This window comes from Heloderma suspectum, chromosome 4 (assembly GCF_057233095.1).
Source record: "Heloderma suspectum isolate Gila_16-S chromosome 4, 16-S_ref, whole genome shotgun sequence".
Classification (NCBI taxonomy): domain Eukaryota; kingdom Metazoa; phylum Chordata; class Lepidosauria; order Squamata; family Helodermatidae; genus Heloderma; species Heloderma suspectum.
The window spans coordinates 219602940-219624453 of NC_139461.1; the positions used below are offsets into that span (position 1 = coordinate 219602940).

The following is a 21514-nucleotide window of genomic DNA, read 5'->3' on the forward strand; positions in this document are numbered from 1 at the left end:
TACACAAAATAATTTTATTTATTTATTTATTTATTTATATCCCACCTTTCTTCCATCGTGGAATCCAAGGTGGCTACATGTGTTATTATTTCCAAGACAATTCTTGGAAATAATAACCCCTCCCTCCAACCTTCCACAGATACTAAATTTTCATAATTTCTACCCATACTGATCCAACAAACGCTCAGTGAAACAGCTGCTCAGGAGCCAAAATACGTTTTCTGAAGGACAGAAAAGCAGATCTGTAAGAGCCCAGGGTGAGAGAAGGAGAGCAGAGAATGGGGTGAGGGTGGGGGTGGTGGAACCTGAATAAATGAAGCAGTGCAATGGGAGGGGAAGCCTCATAGTTTTGGCAAGCTCCAATCTCTGGCAAAGAGAGAAAGCATGTGTGTGTACAGGGGCAGGGGTAACTCTCTTAGTTACAGATACAGAGTTGCATTACATGACTGCATGGTGGTAATGATGACTGTGGCAGTGGAGTGGCTTCAGCTTCTTGCAAAACTTGATGCCACATTGGGGCCCTCATGGCCAGCACGAAGTACCCCAGCCAGAAGTCTCAGAGTGCTTTTTGTGTCTTGGCTAATACTAAGAAGTCACATCCAGTTGACTTCAGTGGGGCTGTGAATCTACTTTGGGTTTCAGTCGGAATGGTAAAGGAGCTATCCAAGGTGCTGAATCCATTTTGGGGGTTGGATTCTGACCACATCTGCTCTGACTGAACCCATAGCGGATTCACAACCCCACTGAAATCGGAGCAACAAGCCTCCACTGGTCACACCACACTTGGCTGTCTCAGGCCTCAGGTAATTGAGAACTAGAGGACTGAATTTCATTTTCAGTGATGCCTCAGAGCCTCTGCTCTCTACCGAATACATTTGATATGCAATTTTCATACTGGGTACATGGCACTAGAGGGCACCAAGCATACAAGGCCCATATCAATTGAGTGGATATGCCTCTTTGGATAAGAGTGAAATAATCCCTCTTTCCTTGAATTAACTTTGGAGGGATTACCCAGATACTCACTCTGGGCAAGACGTGGTGCTCTTGAATATAATGTTAAAATAATTTAGCAGTGTGTCTGTTCACACAGACTGCAGACTTTGGACAGGTTAACTGTAATGTGGTGGGCTTACTGGCAGGATTCCTGGCAGGAAGTTTTTTTATTTTATTTTCCAATTAAGAAATATATCTTCCAAAGTCCATTTTGCCCTGCAATAATAATTTATTCAATTTTTACCTGCTTCACAAAATGAACAAAGATGATAGACCCCAGAGAGCATTAATGGCTCATAACAGGAGAGTTATGGACAGAGTTCTTGCTTATCTGGCAAGAATGTTGAAGCACAGAGCTATAAAGTCAGATAAAATTGTCTCAGCTGAAGATGATCTTGCAATTTGATTTCATAGAAAAAAATTGCTTTACAATACAAAGTCAGAGATAATAGGAGAAGCTGCACTGTGCAGTTTCAGGGTGAGGAAGGTCAATGTAGAAATATCTTTAAGGGCATATTCTTAAAACATGAACACAGCCTGGAGAATCTATGAAATGTCCATCAAACATCGACGAGGCTCTGCCTTTCAAAGGTTCTTTGTATGACGCTACATACTGGAAGTAATTGCTTCTGAAATACTTGCCTTCCTTTTTATTTGTTCCTTGGTTCCAATTGTTCCTCCTTCTTTAGCAGACTACCTGTACTTAACAGGCCAGGAGGTAAGGAAGGAAGTAGGAGAAGCTGGCATGCATTGAACACCCCAGTTCAGTCATTACAACAAGTTCCCAGAGACCTCAGCTCTAGCCAGCAATGTCTTCCTTCCTCCCAGCTAAAAAAATTCCAGAAATTCAGTAGGGTGCCTCAGCTGGACGTACTTCCATGCATAGATATTGTGCACTGTACCACTGAGTGCAAGCTTAAATATCTTCCCTCCTCTCTCTGTCCAGGAGGGCTCCCAGTTGGCACACCAGTCTTAGCGCGTGAAAGGTGATTGATGCCACTAAGGCCACCCAGAAATTCTATGCCATGGGACAGAAACGGCCTTGGTCGCCTTGGTAGATGATATGAGGAGGGCTCTGGATAGGGGTGAATGCTCCTTCCTTGTTCTCCTCGAACTCTCAGCGGCTTTTGATACCGTTGACCACGGTATCCTCCTGGACCGCCTGGATGGGTTGGGCATTGGGGACACCGTATGGCGGTGGTTCCGGTCCTTCCTCTCCGGCAGGTACCAGAGGGTAGCACTGGGAGAGGAGGTTTCGGACCCGTGGCCACTTACTTGTGGGGTGCCACAGGGTTCCATCCTCTCCCCGATGCTATTTAACACTTATGTGAAGCCGCTGGGGGCTATCATCAGGAGGTTTGGGGTGCAGTGTCATCAATATGCGGATGACACGCAGCTCTACCTCTCGTTTAAATCTTCACCAAGGTTGGCCGTAGAATCCCTGTCCAAATGTCTGGAGATGGTGAGTGGCTGGATGGGGAGGAATAGGCTGAAGCTGAACCCTGACAAGACCGAGGTACTTTTGGCGGGAGACAAGAGGAGGCTGGGGGATGTTGACCTGGTGTTGAATGGGGTACGGCTACCCTTGAAAGACCAGGTCCGCAGCCTGGGGGTCATTTCGGACTCCCAGCTGTCCATGGAGGCTCAGGTGTCAGCTGTGAGCCGGACAGTGCTGTATCAACTCCATCTGATACGGCGGCTGCGCCCCTTCCTTCCCGACCATCTGCTCCCATCGGTAGTACATGCCCTGGTCTCTTCTCGTTTAGACTACTGTAATGTGCTCTACGTGGGGTTACCCTTGAAGACGGTTCGGAAACTGCAGCTGGTACAGAACGCGGCGGCTTGCCTGATTAAAGGCAGCCGCCGGCGAGATCACATCACTCCAGTGCTGAAGGAGTTGCACTGGTTACCAGTTGTTTTCCCGGCCAAATTCAAGGGGTTGGTTTTGACCTTTAAAACCCTATATGGTTCTGGCCCAGCCTATATTAAGGAGTGCCTCCAGCAGCACCAGACAGGCCACTTAACAAGATCAGCCTCAGATGGCCTTCTCTCTGTCCCATCAGCCAGGACAGCTAGACTGGTGGGGACGAGGGAGAAGGCCTTTTCTGTGGTGGCCCCCACTCTGTGGAACTCCCTCCCTAGGGAACTCCGTCATGCCCCCTCTTTAATGAGCTTCCGTCGTGCATTAAAAATGTTGTTGTTCAGGCAGGCATTTGGGGTGGGTTAGGGTATTTTAGAAAATGTTTTTATTGTAGAATTTTATTGTTTTAAACTGTTTTTATTGTATGTTGTACATCGCCCAGAGTGGCTGGGTGACCAGCCAGATGGGCGACTAATAAATTTAATAATAAAAAATAAAATAAATAAAATGCCAAAGCTGGATCTAGAAACACTTCCAACACTGCAGATCCAACCCTTTAGAAGATCTCCTTTCCAGCTGCTGGATGCTATATTAATTCCACCTGCTGGATGCTATATTCTGCAGTAGACATGCCTGCACAGATTTAAATGCAAATATGACATTTATACTTTTGGCTAAGGATATACTAGGGATAAAAATATTTATAATGTGTTATCAACGGTGCATAATGAGGTGCAGAATGCAAAACGGCAGGCAGTGCATCACACAACATTTTAGTGACAGTGTTAGTGCCTATGAAGATAAGCTTCATCTAACTTCCCCACCCTGAGATTTAACTTCTAGAGGTCTCAGGGAGGATGGTGAAACCTAACAAATGGCAGCCCTACCAGCTCGTACCATTTAAAAAAAATAAATAAAGGCATCTCCTTAGTGGAGGCTCATGGCTCCAATATTGGTGGGGCTGTAAATCCACTCTGCGTTTCAGCCAGAACCTTAACGATTCATAGCCCCTGACATTGGAGCCACCAGCCTCCATTGCCTCTCCAAAAGCCAAAATAGGGACCATGATCTACAAAGGATGGATGCCACAATATCAGGAGGGTCCTGCATGAACAGGGACAGCTAGAGCATATGCCGAACCAGAACTGTCCAAATGTGTTGAACTATAACTCTCTTCCTTCCCAGCCACCACACCTATGCTTTTCAAATTAGACACGGAATGATTTTTAAAAGAGGAACTGATGAGTCCTATTACTCATAAAGCTACTGAAAGGGTGGAGTTTTTGGCAACCCAGAAGTAACAATACATTTGGCTTTATACAAATGGCCTCTGAAACATTTGGGCAGGCAGACATTCCTTGAGGAAAAACGCTAGTTGGCTACAAAGGAATAATGTTGGCGACTTTAAAATTGCCAAGACAGCTTCCGGGTGGGGGTGGGGCCAGGGTATAAACACTTCTTAATCTGTTGTGCCCCAAGATTTCCATATTACCCTTGCTGCAGGAAACTACACTTGAAAGGAAATTATTATTGGCTCGTGGATAAAAGTGCTTTTCCCTTGACCTGTTGATGAGGCTATTCAGAGAAGTTTTAAGGAACCAGGATTTTTGATAATAGGAGTCATACTGTGCATCGCTGAGATCTCCTGGCTTTCCCATGCTGCCTTTCCTCATCTGGCAGCAGGCAGTTGGGGAAATAACTGTATGATCATTTCTTCTGTATGACAAGAAGACTGTTCCTATGCAAATTCAACACATTACATATGTGCATAAGACTTTTTATCTAATACATCAAGTATGAGAAAGTAAATGTATCTGACAGCAAACCTTGAGCATTCCAGCTATCTTCATGTCCAATAAATTCCTTTCTAGGGCAGCACCCTAGTACATTGAAAATTTGTCTCCATCTTAAAGGGATTCAAATATCACAGAACTGGCCAGGGATGTGAGCAATCACATTCATCCCTAAGGGTGGGGAAGGGAAAAATTTATTATGGCTGTTTTTAAAATGAATATTGGCAAGAAAATATAGCAGCACAGAAAAAAGTAATATTATCTAAGAGTGAACAACACTACTGTAAAAAAAAAAGAGAGAGAAGCTCACACATGTATGAGCTTAAACAAAGTGACCCAGTCCTCCCTCACAGAGATATGTAAACTGAATAATCACATTACTTCTCTATATTGTCTCTATATGTCACACTTCCCTGGTGGTAATCATGATTTGATTAACTACAAAGAATTTAGTGGCATTACAGTTGAAATGAAATTTGACAGAATGTTTTAAGTTGCTAGAAGATAGGATTATCTAAATTAATCATTTCCTGATTATGTGAATGTATTTTACACATAGTGCCTAATTTAGGAAAAGCACAAGTAATGTAAAGTTGTTTTAAAATGCACACTAGGTTTGCACAGACAAACACTGACAGTTTTTCCTAGGCGCGCAGGCATACGCCCCCCCGCCCCAAACAGAAACAGGCACTCCCTGCTCCTACTTCTCCTTTAAATCCAGTTTTTAAAATGGGGTCCCAGCAAAAAAATAAAAATTGTATTTTCTTGTGTTAATGTATGAAAGTGCCATTTGACAAGGCATATGTATGTCCTGTGTAGACATTTACCATCATTTCTACTGCAAACCCTGTACCTAACATCTTACAGTCTTGTTTCCTATTCCTTCCCCACCTGGCCACCCACCCTAATGAGTCGCATCAGCATTGATGGCTCATAGCCATTGAATGAGCAACCAAGACCAAGATTTGTCTCTTCCTTCGAGTCCCACAAGTACATAGTAAAAATGCCAATTAATCCTCAAGCTGTTTTCAGGCATTAGATCCCTGCATAGATATGCAAAGACAGGTGCATTCTTGCTCTCTTCTACACAATGGGCCAGAGTAAGGTAAAATTATTGTCCAATCTGCTTAAATCTTTCATCAGTTCTCTAATCTTCATCAACACTGCCCACACTTTCTAGTGTTATGCTATGAAATATGCATCAATGTCTTGCTAATTCCACTTGCATCACCAAAGTTTCCAACAGGTTTTTCTGTTGAACAGGTTTTTCTACTAGAACAAAATCCATTCTGTCCAGGCTCCCAAATTATTCTTGGTTTTAAGATATTGCTCCTAAAGTTTATTATGCCTTTAAGGACAAATGTAACGGATATGTAGTTATCTGGGATTATCTGTTCCATTCTAATAGAATGTTAGTGTCTGGATAATGTCATTGTATGGTTTAGTCGCTACCTGGCGCTGGACATAGCTATATGTGGGTAGAGTCAGGTGCTTCATGTTGCTGTTCTGTTCTTGTTTGAGTGATACAATAAAGTTCTTGTCGACCTTCTGGACTGTTGTTTTCTAAGCCTTACATGACAGCTAGGTTTCTGTGCATAGCTGCAAGTTAACTCTTCCCCAGTATACCACCATAGTTATGGACAATACTTAAATCACCATCATTATGCATACTTATGCAATTTTATTTAGAATCTTTGGAAGTCATAAAACATTTCATTGTACTGATATACATAAACATACAATATGTTCTGCTGCTTTTTTCGTTTTACAGAAATCAGCAGCATTATTAAACAAAACAAAAGCCCATAACACCCCCAAAAGCATAAACGCAGGTTTAATTAAAGGATCAGAGCACAATCCACTGCGCAGTTTTCCTGTGCAAGCCTTATCATGCTCTTACGGAGCTCCATTCATCTCAGTGGTGCTCAGTGCAGGATGTCATCCCATCAAATTGTGCACTTTCGATCCTTTACATATACAGCACTTACTTCCCCATTTCATCACCAGTGTATCTGTCGGTTGCAAAGCAGCTTTTGGCAGTACTGCAGTATGTGATGCAGAGAGTACAAATTACAAACAGCAATCATGTGATCTCCCATTTGAGCTACAAAAAGAGCAAAGTATCCCAGCACATAAGCTCTACATTCTTTGTATCAGAATCATGTGCATAAAAGGACAACTGCTTGCATCAAATTTAAAAGAATGGTTACAACAGTTTAAATTATGCATTTTTTGGTCAAGACTAAACAGAATGATCATAAGGTTTTGGCCACAGTCCTTAGAGTAATTTAACGTAAGCTGTATGCTCAAGTTTAATATGTGTGCGTGGTGGAACTTCAGCATGTTTTGACAAACAGAATGCCTCCAGTCTTTAAAGTGTTCTTCAGTTTTCTTCATGAGACTTTTTTTTGTTTTTTGCATTTCTTATAAATATCAGTAACATTAATCTGCACACTGAAGACTGGGTAGAAATCCTTTAAAATCTTTTAAATCCACTTTCAGGCACTATTCATGGAATACCCACAATGTATTCCAATAGCTTAATGCACTTTGTGATTAGCTAGATCCAAACATAGCACATAAAACGAAGACGTTATTCTTCACAGGTCAAATCACTTTTTCTTTGACTACTGCTTCCTCACCTTTAGCACATATATTTTATTCTGAACAATCAAGATGAATGTTATTGCATTCTAATTTAAACATACAGTAAAGATACATTCTACAGAAGTTGCAGGCTTTAGACATAAAAATATCACTTTGTTTATTGAGGAGACGTTGCACCACAGAATTGATCATAAGTTACTTGCGCTACCAGGTTTCCTTTACTTTCCACTGCGGTATTATAATTACAATTAATGAGTAGCCCTATTCCAAATTAAGGTGCTTTCTTCCGCTGCCACGGAGTTAAGCTTTACACTGTACAAATAATTTCTATCACTTAACCAGCTCCCTTGAGACAGACCCTTCAGAAGATTCTTGTCAATCTATCAGAAGGATTTTCAGAAGCCTAACCATTTTAAACATGACCAATGTACAAACTGAGGAGAGGCTGAAAACTGACTCATCATAATTATAACTAGCATACATATATCTACCCAGAGAGATTAGACAGGGAGGCTGGCATTTCATCATTGGAACTCCGTATACAATTAATTTCCCATAGGAGAATTTGATATTTCATCATTTGGTACAGCAGTAATTGAATTACGTTTTAATGTTTTCTGGCACAGTTGAAAAGAGAATTAACATAAGCAAACCATGAATGAGATGAAAAGTCACTCAGCATTTACTTTCTGTTCATCAGATGGGATCCAACAATAAGCTAAATTCCTTTCTTGTGTCTATGCTAATTCTAGTTTCAGTTATTACACTTCCTACTAATTGATGATAGTTATGGGGAGAGCAGGAAATAAGAAGCACATTCAAGGAAACCAGGGGTGGAGGGTTAAGGATTTCATAATTCATTTCAATGACTAGACAAAATGAACCTCTATAATGACCACACAGGCAACATGATTAATGGGTGCTAACTTTGCCTGGAGTTGCATTTTCATCTCACACAGGATTGTATACTGTTAATAGCAGCTCTAGCGATGCTCAGAAATAATTGCATCCAGCCCAGATTGCATTTGCAGCAAAGATCATGACAACACAGTTAGTGTTACAGTCCCTTTTTGGTGCTTCAGAATAGCTACAGCTTGTTCGTGAGTCACGCCCTCCAGAGTTTCTCCATTAACAGCTAAAATCTGATCACCACGCTTCAATCTGCCATCATCTGCAGCTGCTCCCTGAAAAGAAAAACAAACAGAAACAGCATATAAGAAGTCAAGCAATTTTATGGGGCTTAATTAAAAGAAGACAACGACATTCATGCACAAACCACTCTGAACAGGGATGTTCCATTGTATACTGTTATTCCTACTTCTTGGAGTATTAATGCTCCATAGGCTTCGCTGAGGCTGAAGAAGACAAGGAGCTTTTCTACATGACGCTTTTACTGTGCATGCATGATTGCTCAGTGATGGTAGTTTGCAGGTCCTTTATACAATATCATCATCCTCCAGGGCCTCTCCCACTCTTTGCAACCATTTCCCTGGCTTTTTTTAGATTGAGAAAAGTGTGGTATTATTTAGAAATGGTAGAATGAGACTCTCGTGTATTTGCGCATTTTCACTATACCACAGTGCCATCTAGTGGTTGTGTAATGAAACATATAGAAAGGCAGAGAAAGAAAACCCAGAAAAAAACACATGTAGAGGAGCTGATCTTAATCCCACAAAAAATCTAGAAGCAGAAGCCTCGGTAAAAGTGTGGGTTAAAAGCCTCATGTAGGTTAAACCCTCATGTGGGTTAAAAGCCCAGGGAATATGATTGTGCTCTATTGCCCTTCTGGAGGGCTGACCCTAGACCAAAAGTTGCCTTAGATTAGGAGCATCTTTGATGCCCCCCACTGTTTGCTCAACTTTTGAATACAGTTTTTAAAAAGTACTTATAGCTCAGCCTTCCCTGACAATGGTACCCTTCTGATGATTGGCCATAATGGTTGAGGCTGATGGGAACTGGTCCAAAACATCTATAGGGTACCAGGTTGGGGAAGCCTGTTACAGCCTTATTTGATCATAATTTATCCCCATTATATACAATGATAAATTTGCACATGTGGATCTGATCACAAGCAGATTGTCTCTGTTGGCTGAACATGTGAACTGATGGTGGAAATTGCTGGACTTTTTATTTTCTAAATTGCATAAATGCTGGCCACAGGGGTCAGTGTTGCCAGCTTTACAAGTAAAGATGAACTGTTTGTACTATTTGTCTCAGCTGTCAATATGCAAGTAGATAACCTATGGCAGGTGCCCTCCCCCTCCCGTCTGGCACCCTGTCTGCAGTTGCATCTGGAATTCTATACTTGATCTGGCTTTGTATTTTTTAAGGAGTTGAAGTAAGCACCTCACAGAGGAGGTGCAAACCTGCCTATAGCCAGTGTCCCACTCCCTTTCTCCATCTTTTTTTTGCCTTTCAACCCTTTAAAAAATAAATTGATTGTGGGCATGTCTATCCATTCTCAACTCAACCTGTCCCCAATTTTGCGCATGCCTGCCTATTTATAATTTAAATATAGACACATATGCACAGGAAATAGTCCTGTCTCCCATTTCAGATTTTGCATATCTCAGCAAAGATGGAAATGTCAATAAGAGATGTACAGCTGGCTGTGCATTACAAAAATCACTGCCAAAACCAAAACAAAACTTGCAATGTAATGCAAAGAACAGGTCAGTTGGGAAGAAGAAATATGCATATACTGAAAACAGGGTACAATGAAAGAAGTTCATGAAAGTTTACAAAATCAACAAATAACAAAATGCACATGCACTTCAAGTCTTTAAAAGGGAACAGACAAACAACAAGGAAACTGATGACAGAGCTATCAGGGCAAATTAGAACTGCCCTATTGCAATTAACATACCTAATCATAAAGATGTAAAATAGCAGCCAATGGAAACCTCCTCTGATGTAGAAGCTGGGGTGGGGGGGGCAGGGGAGAGGATAGATTTTCATCACATTCATAGTATAGGGGACAGGGTTAATGTGCTGTGATCCCAATCCTTATTGGCCCCTCTCAGTAGCTATTTAAAAGTAATTACAATCATGCAATTAATATTAGATTTAGTTTGCGCTTTGGAGTGGTGTTTTTAAAAGGACAGTGGCCCTCAGCCTCCAACTTAGGAAGGTGTCCTCTATCTTCATTCCCAAATGGGACCCTGGGACCCTAATACTTTTAACATGCTATAGAAGCTGATCATTTAAGCCCAACCTTCATTTAGGCCAGCGGGCCTCTCCTGAAAAATTCAGCCTACAAGGGATGTCATTCCAGTTTTCTAGAGGTCATAAGATACGAAAACTCAGACATAGATCCTTTCCCCATTTCTTCATAAAAATAGTGGGTTTGATCAACTTAGCCATTACAAATGTATTTTGAGGCAGTTAAATGATACATGGTTAGGTTAGCTATTTTTTTAAATTACCTTTGCAAAAATGGTCTTGACATAAATAGGGAGGTCTCCGTGGGGACTTCCGTAGCCTCCTACAATGCTAAATCCCAATCCATCTGAGCCTTTCTCCAACACAATAACCTTAGGTTGAGGTGTTCTGAAAAACACAGCAAATGCCACTTACAACAGTGCTTACTCACTAAGTGGAAAAAGAGCCTAGTTGAAGTTGCCTCATACCCACAGAGCAATTAGTCAGTTCTGACTGGCAGTGGCTCTCCAAGGTTTCAGGCTGAGGTTTTTCCCCACGCTGGTAACTGATATCCTTTTAATTAGAGATGCCAAGGCCTGAAGTTTGGACCTTGTGCATGCAAAGAAAATGCTCTACCACTGAGCTATTGGGCTTCCCCATGAATTAGCTGTGTACTTCTCTAATACAGCTGCCAGCTTTTCTCCTGCTAGGATCCTATGCCTTTATCACTTGCAGAAATCAGCAAGTGGAGCTTTTTGCAGCACTGAAATCTCCAGGATAAGAGAAGTTTAACTAGTGATCTCTACAGCTGCTAATAGTTTGAGGAGCCTGGCATGGAAAAAAGTTCACCAAAAACTTGGCAACTCTAGAGAGTAGGGGCACATAAATTAGCTTAGACCATTTATTTTGCAAAACAATTATTTATGGCAGGATCTTCTAGCGTAGCACATTTTGCTTGGTTCTATTCGACTTGCAGTAGGCAAGGACTAATCTATCTATAGGTTGTTGAGTGCTACTGAGGTGGGTTACTACTCAGAAGATCCAGCCTGGAAGAAAAGTGTTTGTCTGAAATACTTTCATGGCCCTCTGGCCCTGTAATTGCACAATTCAATTTGGCAGGGTACAGGTGGGGGTGAGAATATGATGCTCATCTGAGAAGTGATGCCAATAGATAATGGCAGCTACTGTGACTAGTGTCATGTCTATACTGATGGGTTTCCACAGGTCAGATGTGAGATGGGAACCCTAATGTTTGCCTAACCAGGAAGATGGTGGCGTAGGACAATTGCCCAATCCCAACAGCAGTAAAGACAGGAGCTCAGCAAGTCTCTTGCTGATCCAGAAGCTTTGATGTGCATCTGACTTGCAGGAAACCAACAGTGGAAATGAGGCCTCTGGCTTTGGGAAAACAGACAGCACACACATTTCTGGGTGGGAATTGTTCCAACAAGACAGGAAAGCAATTGATAAGAAATTGCCCAGGATCATGATAAACATGTTATTATACAAGGAAATAGATGCAGGGATAATTTGAATTTTGGTGACTGGTTTTATAATGATGTGTGTCCAGTATGCCCATTCATGAATCAAAGGGAGAAAGGGTTGAAATTAAAAACACACAGCGACTTCATGCTGCGTGTATCTTGGAAACTTTCTTGGAAAATGAGCCATTTCTCATTTAATTTCTGTAAGGGCACATCATCTGGAACTGCAGTTGTCATAACTCATCTCAAGTGAAAACACAGCCAGACAGGAGCTGAGTCAACATGACAACACATCATTGGAAAAACTCAGGAGGATGGCTTGTCACAAATCAATCAAAAGAACCAAAACAAAAAATCTTCCAACAGGCATATTTTGTGCTATTAGCAATTCAGTCCAAGGTTAGCAGTTGAAAGCAGAAGTATTCACATCATCCACCAGGGAGAGGACAATAAAGTATATCAACGGTGCCATAAAACTGGGTACAGAGGGAGGGAGGAATGAGAATAATGAGAGTATGCCTGATTCCTGTTCATGAAATAATAGGGCTGGGATGTATCTGGAAAACCATCTTGTCTTGTCATAATCCGGCAGGATGTGTCATATCCAAATGTCAAAAGAAAAAAATAACTGCCTGCCAAACATGCCCCAAAGCTGCACTAAGAAAAACAGAATCATGCAAGCCATACTATTTAGGAAACTGAGAAAATGTGCATATAGTTGCTTATTTGCATAACATTTATTCTGCTTCCTTTAGACGTGAGGAAGGAAAAGCAGCTAAGCAGGGAAAGGCCCACCCCCTGACCATAGGATGTCCTGTTGTTGCTGTTCAGTCGTTAAGTCGTGTCCGACTCTTCGTGACCCCATGGACCATAGCACGCCAGGCCTTCCTGTCCTCTGCTCTCTCCTGGAGAGTGCTCAAGTTCATATTCATTGCATCGGTGATGCTATCTAGCTATCTCATCCTCTGCTGTCCCCTTTTCCTATTGCCTTCAATCTCTCCCAGCACCAGGGTCTTTTCCAGGGAGTTTTCTCTTCACATGAGATGGCCAAAATATTTGAGCTCCGGCTTCAGGATCTGTCCTTCCAATGAGCAGTCAGGGTTGATTTCCTTTGGGATGGACTGATTGGACCTCCTTGCAGTCCAGGGGACTCGTAAGAGTCTTCTCCAGCACCACAGTTCGAAAGCATCAATTCTTCGGCACTCAGCCTTCCTTATAGTCCAGCTCTCACAGCCATACATTACTACTGGGAAAACCATAGCTTTGATTAGACGGACCTTTGTCGGCAAGGTGATGTCTCTGCTTCTTACTATGCTGTCTAGGTTTGCCATAGCTTTCCCCCCAAGGAGCAAGCGTCTTTTAATTTCATGGCTACAGTCACCGTCTGCGGTGATCTTGGAGCCCAAGAAAATAAAATCTGTCACTGCTTCTATTTCCTCCCCCTCTATATGCCAGGGAGTGATGGGGCCAGATGTCATGATCTTCGTTTTTTAATGCTGAGTTTCAAACCAGATTTTGCACTCTCCACTTTCACCCTCGACAGGAGGCTCTTTAGATCCTCTTCGCTTTCTGCCATTAGGGTGGTATCGTCTGCGTATCTGAGGTTGTTGATAATTCTCCCGGCAATCTTAATGCCGACCTGTGATTCATCCAACCTGGCGTTTCTCATGATGTACTCTGCATAATGAACTTGAGCATACTCCGGGAGAGAGCAGAGGACAGGAAGGCCTGGTGTGCTATGGTCCATGGGGTCATGAAGAGTCGGACATGACTTAATGACTGAACAACAACAACAATAACAACAACAACAACTCTGCATATAAGTTAAATAAGCAGGGCGACAATATGCAGCCTTGTCGTACTCCTTTCCCAATTTGGAACCATGTCTGGTTGTTCCATGTCTGGTTCTTACTGTTGCTTCTTGGCCCTCGTACAGGTTTCTCAGGAGACAAGTAAGGTGGTCTGGTACTCCCATCTCTTTAAGAATTTAAAGTTTGCCAGAGTTTGTTGTGATCCACACAATCAAAGGCTTTAGCGTAGTCAATGAAGCAGAAATAGACGTTTTTCTGGAATTCTCTTGTTTTATCCATGATCCAGTGAACGTTGGCAATTTGATCTCTAGTTCCTCTGCCTCTTCGAAACCCAGCTTGTACTTCCGGTAGTTCTCGGTTCACATACTGCTGAAGCCTAGCTTGTAGGATTTTGAGCATAACCTTGCTGGTTTGTGAAATGAGCGCAATTGTATGGTAGTTCGAACACTCTTTGGCATTGCCCTTCTTTGGAATTGGAATGTAAACTGACCTTTTCCAGTCTTGTGGCCACTGTTGAGCATTCCAAATTTGTTGGCATATTGAGTGCAGCACTTTAACAGCATCATGTTTTAGGATTTTAAATAGCTCAGCTGGGAGACTGTCATCTCTGCTAGCTTTGTTGTTAGTAATGCTTCCTAAGGCCCCCTTGACTTCACTCTCGAGGATGTCTGGCTCAAGTTCAGTGACCGCACTATCATGGCTATCAGGGACATTCAGATCTTTCCTGTATAGTTCTTCTGTGTATTCTTTCCACCTCTTCTGAATCTCATCTGCTTCTGTTAGGTCCCTGCCTTCTTTGTCCTTTATCATGCCCGTCTTTGCACAAAGTGTGCCCTTGAGATCTCCGATTTTCTTGACGAGATCTCTAGTCTTCCCCATTCTGTTGTTTTCTTTGATTTCTTTGCATTGTTCCTTTAAGAAGGCCTTCTTGTCTCTCCTTGCTATTCTCTGGAACTCTGCATTCAGTTGGATATATCTTCCCCTTTCTCCCTTGCTTTTCGCTTCTTCATTCCTCAGCTACTTGTAAAGCCTCATCAGACAGCCACTTGGCTTTCTTGCATTTCTTTTTCTTTGGGATGGATTGAGTTGCTGCCTCCTGAACAATGTTACGGACCTCCGTCCATGGTTCCTCAGGCACTCTGTCTATCAGATCTAATCCCTTAAATCTATTCCTCACCTCCACTGTATATTCATAAGGGATATGATTTAGGTCATACCTGAACAGTTTAGTGCTTTTCCCTACGTTCTTCAATTTAAGCCAAAATTTTGCAATAAGAAGCTCACGATCTGAGCCACAGTCAGCTCCAGGTCTTGTTTTTACTGACTGTATAGAGTTTCTCCATCTTTGGCTACAAAGGATATAATCAATCTGATTTCGATATTGACCATCTGGTGATGTCCATGTGTACAGTTGCTTCTTGTGCTGTTGGAAAAGAGTGTTTGCTATGATCAGTGTGTTCTCTTGGCAAAACTCTATTAGCCTTTGTCCTGTTTCATTTTGTACACCAAGGCCATGCTTGCCTGTTATCCCGGTGATTTCTTGACTTCCTACTTTAGCATTCCAATCCCCTATGATGAAGAGGACATCTTTTTTTTGGTGTTAGTTCCAGAAGGTGTTGTAGGTCTTCATAGAACCGATCAACCTCAGCTTCTTCGGCCTCAGTGGTTGGGTCATAGACTTGAATTACTGTGATGTTGAATGGTTTGCCTTGGATTCGTACTGAGATCATTCTATCGTTTTTGAGACTGTACCCCAGTACTGCTTTTCCCACCCTTTTGTTGACTATGAGTGCTACTCCATTTCTTCTAAGGGATTCTTGCCCACAGTAGTAGATATAACAGTCACCTGAATTAAATTCGCCCATGCTTGTCCATTTGAGTTCGCTGATTCCCAAGATGTCGATGTTCAATCTTGCCATCTCATGTTTGACCACCTCCAGCTTGCCTTGATTCATTGTTCTTACATTCCAGGTTCCTAAACAGTATTGTTCTTTACAGCATCAGATTTTCTTTTCATCACCAGACACATCCACAGATGAGTGTCCTTTTGGCTTTGGCCCAGCCGCTTCACTCTTTCTGGCACTACTTGGAAATTCCCTCTGCTCTTCCCCAGTAGTATATTGGGCACCTTCCGACCTGAGGGGCTCATCTTCCGGCGTCATCTCTTTTAGCCTTGTGATATGTTCCATGGGGTTTTCTTGGCAAGAATACTGGAGTGGGTTGCCATTTCTTTCTCCAGTGGACTGCATTTTGTCAGAACTCTCTGCCATGACCTGTCCATCCTGGGTGGCCCTGTACGGCATAGCTTATGGTTCACTGAGTTATGCAAGCCCCTTCACCACAACAAAGCAGTGATCCATGAAGGGGTAGGAAGTCCTACTTTCCCCTCTTTCTTCTCCCTCTCCAGGGACGGGCCCTTCCATGAGGTGGGATGAATCCCCCACTTCAGGAGGCAGACTGGGTGGAATAGCAAATTGTACACTCCTCCCCCCACTAGGAAGGCCCCGTCGACCTGCTCTCCCACTGTGGCAAATGCCAGCTACGGTGGGAAAGTGGCCAGCAGGGCTCTCCAGAGCAGCCACCCACCCCCTGGCAATGGAGAATGAGATGCTGCTGGAATGGGGAGCAGTGGTGGTAGAAGAGCTTGCACCAGTGCCATCCCTCTTTCTCTCCCTTCTGAGACTTCACCAGCCAAGGCCATATACTTTCCTCCCACCTGCCCCATTGACAAGGTCCAGAAAACTTGTGTTTTTTAAAACAAATACTGAGATCCTATGTTCTAAAGTTCTGCATTGTATATTGTTTATGAAGAATTTTTGGATAAAGACAGCCCGGAAAGTTTAAATCATACATGTGTTACAAGCAAGAATAAGGTGCACCACACCAGAAGTGCCATATATTAGTACAAGGAGGAATGAGACTTGTTAAGTATGTTACAAGGCTGTTTAAGGGCTTATGTTATGAGGAAAACCCACATGTTTTTGTTTATCCAGGCAAACCTGGGAGAAAATAGTCATCTGCACTATGAGATCTATGCATGAAGACTAAACCTTTTATTCCACTGAAGCAGGGAAATACACACAGTGCATTAAATCACTCACTCTGTTTCACCCCCTTTGCATGTATCTCCATTATTTCAAATGTGGATAGGAACCAAGATTTAGGCAACACTTCTTCAGTGCTTTTCTGATCTCAAATGCAACACTACCAAATCACCACCACTATACCACGTGCCCCATATCACTAGCAACCCAATTTAACTAAACACAAATTTTGACAGGAGGTTATGGGATTCCAAATTTCACAGTTGGGAAAATGGTAGAAACTCAAACTGCCTGATAGCTTAAAGGTCCACAACCTTCTGCTATTCAAAACAAGGGATAAAACATAATGCACATTCAAAATCTGAAGGGAAGTTGTTAAAATTGATCACAGGTGCAGTGATATCTGTTGTTAACTGAGAGCATTCTCAACTTCTTTTGAGCAGTATTTTGTGTCTTTTAGAATATTCCAAACAGCAACATAACATGCATACTTACTCTGAGTCTTCAGGGTGGTGCTCAGTAGGTGGGCTGAAATTAGTGCTGGCAGTCATGCTCTCTAGCTGGCTCGCTATGGCACTGATGTTGGTGTCAGCTACAACCTACAAGTCAGTGTAAAAGGAAATATATATATATATATATATATATATATATATACACACACACACACACATAAATACGTAGATATATATAGTACATATATATAACCTAGGATATTAGCAAGCAGCAACTTCTGTATTCTTAGCAAAACATTTTTCCTAATTAGAAAGGGGGCTTAAATGGATGGATGGATGGACGGATGGATGAAAAGGCAGAAGCACCCAATACTGTAGCCTTGTTAAAGTTAAGTGAATACAGACATTATTAGTGCCTAGATAGAAGACTATTGGTAGTCCCGTATAACCTGCACAGCTTTTCAAAGAAAGAGGAGAATAAATGACTCATATTCCTGAGCATGTTTATTCAGAAGTAAATCTCCTGAGTGTCCATAGAATTGCAGTCCATATAAATGCATGCATGAACAGTGCACTCTCTCTTCTAGACCTGGACAGCCAGATGGAGGAACTCATCAATCTCTGGAACCTACACCTTACGTAGTCCCTTGGAAATCAGTGCAAGAATGTATTAAGTTTTTGCACATGCTACTGTTTGGCACATGAGAAAACACAGACGTTTCTGCTTGTACCTCTTGCTATTGAGGGAAAAATATGATATCCTTCATTAAAATGAAGACACCAGGAACTAAATGCATGAAGTCCACATTCTAAAAATGCACAACTAGGGATGTCGCGAGCATCCAGTTGTGGCTTGAAGTTTGGTGATTTCTTGCTGGCTCGTCCCCCATGGACACCAGTGGATCCCTCACTGAGCTGCCATTTTGCATAAAAATGGCAGCTTGGACTTTTACAGAAAGGCTGATTTTGCACAAAGGGCAGCCATAAAGAGCCCATTTATGCAAAATTACAGGCATAAATGATCTATTTGGTGAGCGGGGTCAGGCGCCAGTGGGGGTCCAGTGAGCAGCATGCAAGGCAGGATGAGGTGAGTTCGCCCATCCCTATGTACAACATTTGTTTAGTTCATAAACTCCAAAAAATTATTCTTTATAATGATATTATTTTAACTGACCACTTTCAGTATGGATTTGCTACTGCTGTTGACCATACTCATACTTAAACCGCTGCTCTGGGATACAGAAGAAAATAGAAATCTTGGCAAATTTAACTGGGCTATTTCACTAGCCTAGAAATAACTTTAGGGCTCGGTAATGCTTGCCTCAAAAGAAAGGAGAGCATTACTGAAAATAGGTTCAAATTTTAGCTCTATTGAGCTTGCTCCAGTAAGCTAGTGTTGATAACCAGAAATGACAACTCAGAAAATAAATTTGAAAGATTTATTCAATAACAAATTATAAAAACATGCAGACTCAGCAGTGAAATATGAGAGGAGTGTGTAAATGGAAAAATAGATACATGTATGGTAGACTGGAAAAAATGTAGACGTGTAATTACAGAAGCAATAGAAAATTAATCTAAGGGAGCAAACAATACAATGCAAATGCTATAATAAACAACAACAATCAGATACCAATAAAGCATATATATTACCATGTCCTAATTACATCCACCTCAAACTTCCACCAGTCCAAACTAATTAAAGTTTACTACGTTCCCAACTATACAGTAGTTTAATGTAAAGAAAGGAAGACTTATAGCTACCGATCCCAAGCAGAGGAAACAGGCTCATGTGGACTCAGACTGGAGTTGAGGAAGATTGACCCAGGTGGAAAGTCAGAAAAAAGGTTTTTTTGAAGCAAAGCAGTGAGGTTTTCAAGGCTTATTAGGGTACCAAGTTATGTGTGATAAGGCTGTGCACTGCTTCAGCCAAAACTCTGAGCTGAAGTGGGGCGCTTCAGGCCGCTTCCTAGGCAGGGCGGAAGGGCAAGAAGCAGGTCGGGTTGCTCTGAAGTGTTGCAGGGTGCTTGACAGTGATCCAGAAGTCTAGCTGCGCCACTGCTGCCCAGCCCCCAGCTCCTTACCCTGGGCCCTCGGGACGCCGGCCGCCTCCTCCTCCTCCTTGGGAGTCGCATTTTTAAAATGGTGACTCCCTTTATTTCCAGAAATAGTTCCTGCACAAATGGCAGCCCTCAAGCCATTGAGTACACAACATTAATGTAGCATACCTGATGGCCACCATTTGCGCAGGAACTATTTCTGAAAATACAGGGAGTTGCCATGAAGAAGATGGCACATTCCGAGGGCCCAGGTAAGAAGCTAGGGGTTTGTGCAGTGGGGGTGTCCAGGGGTGTGTGCCGAAGTGGGATTCAGACATCCAAATCCCGCTTCGGCTCCCGAGGCCGAAGAGGGTTGGGCCCATCTCAGAAGCCCCGAAGCGGCCTCCGACGCAGGTTAGGGGGTGGCCTGCACAGCCCTAATGTGTGATGCCCAAGAAGATCACTCAGAGCGACTGAACATAGGGAGTATTCCACTTTGTAACATCATCCATGCTATTCCATTGCCTTCACCCAGCTTACAGCTTTATTGGCATTTCTATTTACTGTCTCTCATCCCAGAATCCAAGCAAATTTTTGCTCTTCAATAGCGACATGTCTGCTTTATAAATCAACCTTTGAGCCAGACTTTTCTCTTGACTGAAGTTTTTTCTCCATTCCATTCCACAGCTCCTCTAGGCCTCTGTCCCAGTAAATCTGAACCCCACAACATATGAGGAGAGCTTCCAAATTCTCCAGCTTGGATAAAAATATGCCCTGGAGAAAACTTCCTAGTCCACTCCTTCTTTAAAGAGTTCACGTAGAGAAATCTGACGCTTGTGGGGGCGGGGGACCCAACCTCTCTAGAGGACTTACTCAGCCCAAAGGTCCTCTGCAGGGGAGATCTTTTGTTCCCTAGTCGAAATGTTCCTGGCAGCAGTTCTTCAAAGCAGCCCCTAGTAGAGCAACAGAGATCTTTATCCTTTGCTTTGAAGAGCAGCCCCAGGAAAATGTGGATTGAGTCATCAATTATCTGAGCTATTTACAGATATTTGGGGTAATAGGCTGGCGCATTTGTGATCTGATCAATGTGAGCTAGCAAAGCCCATCCATCTCTAATGTGTCTTCGCACTCAATGAGGACAGCTAGATCAGCTATTAAGTAAGAGCTCTTCACTCGTTTACTCTGGGTGAAGAGCCTCTGCCAGGAATTGGTTCACTTAGGAAAGCATTAGAAACCAAATGCTGGGTTTCAAGTTCGATCTCCTAACCCCTCAATGCAATAATTTACAAAATTGTAAGTAGAATAAGGCACGTAAAGCAGAGTTCTTAAAATAAATGGCATGGTCTAGATTTCAGGATCGCAATGTTTCCAGTGTGCTTGTTCCAACAATAATATTATACATTACTCATAAAGCAGAATACAAAGAATACCGTGATTTTCCAGTAGGCTGGAAGAACAGCAAAACTCCTCTTGTTCCCTGTTTTGTTTTTAAATAACAAAACCTGGCAGGAGAGCATATCAATATTCACCAATCTGTGGTTGGCAGTAAGAGCACATCAAAGTTCAATAACCTTGCAAAAAGCTTATCCTTATCTCATTACTACACCTGCAGACAGCAGATTAAATTAAACAGCAACAGCCAAACAGCCAGGAGGGATGAAATGTTCCCCTGGGATCCTAATCTCCCATTTGCAAACAGCATTAACACACTCTTTTGCCATCTTGCCCAGGACATATTGACAATAAGGCTTTCCACACCAGTGGATACAATTATCTGACCTTCATAGCCAGATACCATGAGGTAGTTTAACTGATAATAGAATTACTTAATGATCTGTCAGTCATGATGATCAGATTGATAGAATGCGTTCATTTCTACTGTGTGAATTCACCACCGGGCAAGTACAGTTACTTAAAATGAAATATAATTATTCTCTCCTCGTCATGACCATATTTTTTGCAGATGTATTTGGATATTGATACAGGGGTATAAATAAGACAGGTTGTAAAATGACACTTCCATCCATTTTTAAAATTAAGAATATACTTAATAGAAAATTTAAAAGTGGATCATGAAAATTCTAATGAGCAATTAAAATATGAGATAATAAAATCCATATTTTCTTTGTGTTAACCAGTTATTGTTAAATAAGAATCATATTGCCAGGGAGTGGGGTGAAAGAGGTAGCCTTTTAAAACACAAATATTCTACAAACTGCTTCTCTAGAAGTGTTAATCTAGCAGAGCATGTACTGAGCAAGCATTTTTTGTATCTTGCATGTAGGG

At 42.2% G+C, this 21514-nt stretch overlaps 1 protein-coding gene across 11 annotated transcripts in view; it reads right to left on the reverse strand.

Moving 5' to 3' along the window:
- Window positions 1-6303: 6303 nt before the first annotated feature.
- Window positions 6304-21514, reverse strand: part of PATJ (PATJ crumbs cell polarity complex component) — a 236099-nt gene continuing 220888 nt past the window's right edge. For 10 of the 11 annotated variants that reach the window (XM_084852343.1, XM_084852348.1, XM_084852339.1 and 7 more), the window contains 3 exons: window positions 17233-17336; window positions 10683-10806; window positions 6304-8441 (listed from right to left, as the gene is read on the reverse strand). In XM_084852343.1, coding sequence (XP_084708469.1) covers window positions 8295-8441; window positions 10683-10806; window positions 17233-17336 — 375 coding nt within the window. In that variant the 3' untranslated portion in view covers window positions 6304-8294. The remainder of the gene's footprint in view (window positions 8442-10682; window positions 10807-17232; window positions 17337-21514) is intronic. The other variant, XM_084852349.1, reaches the window with a different exon arrangement.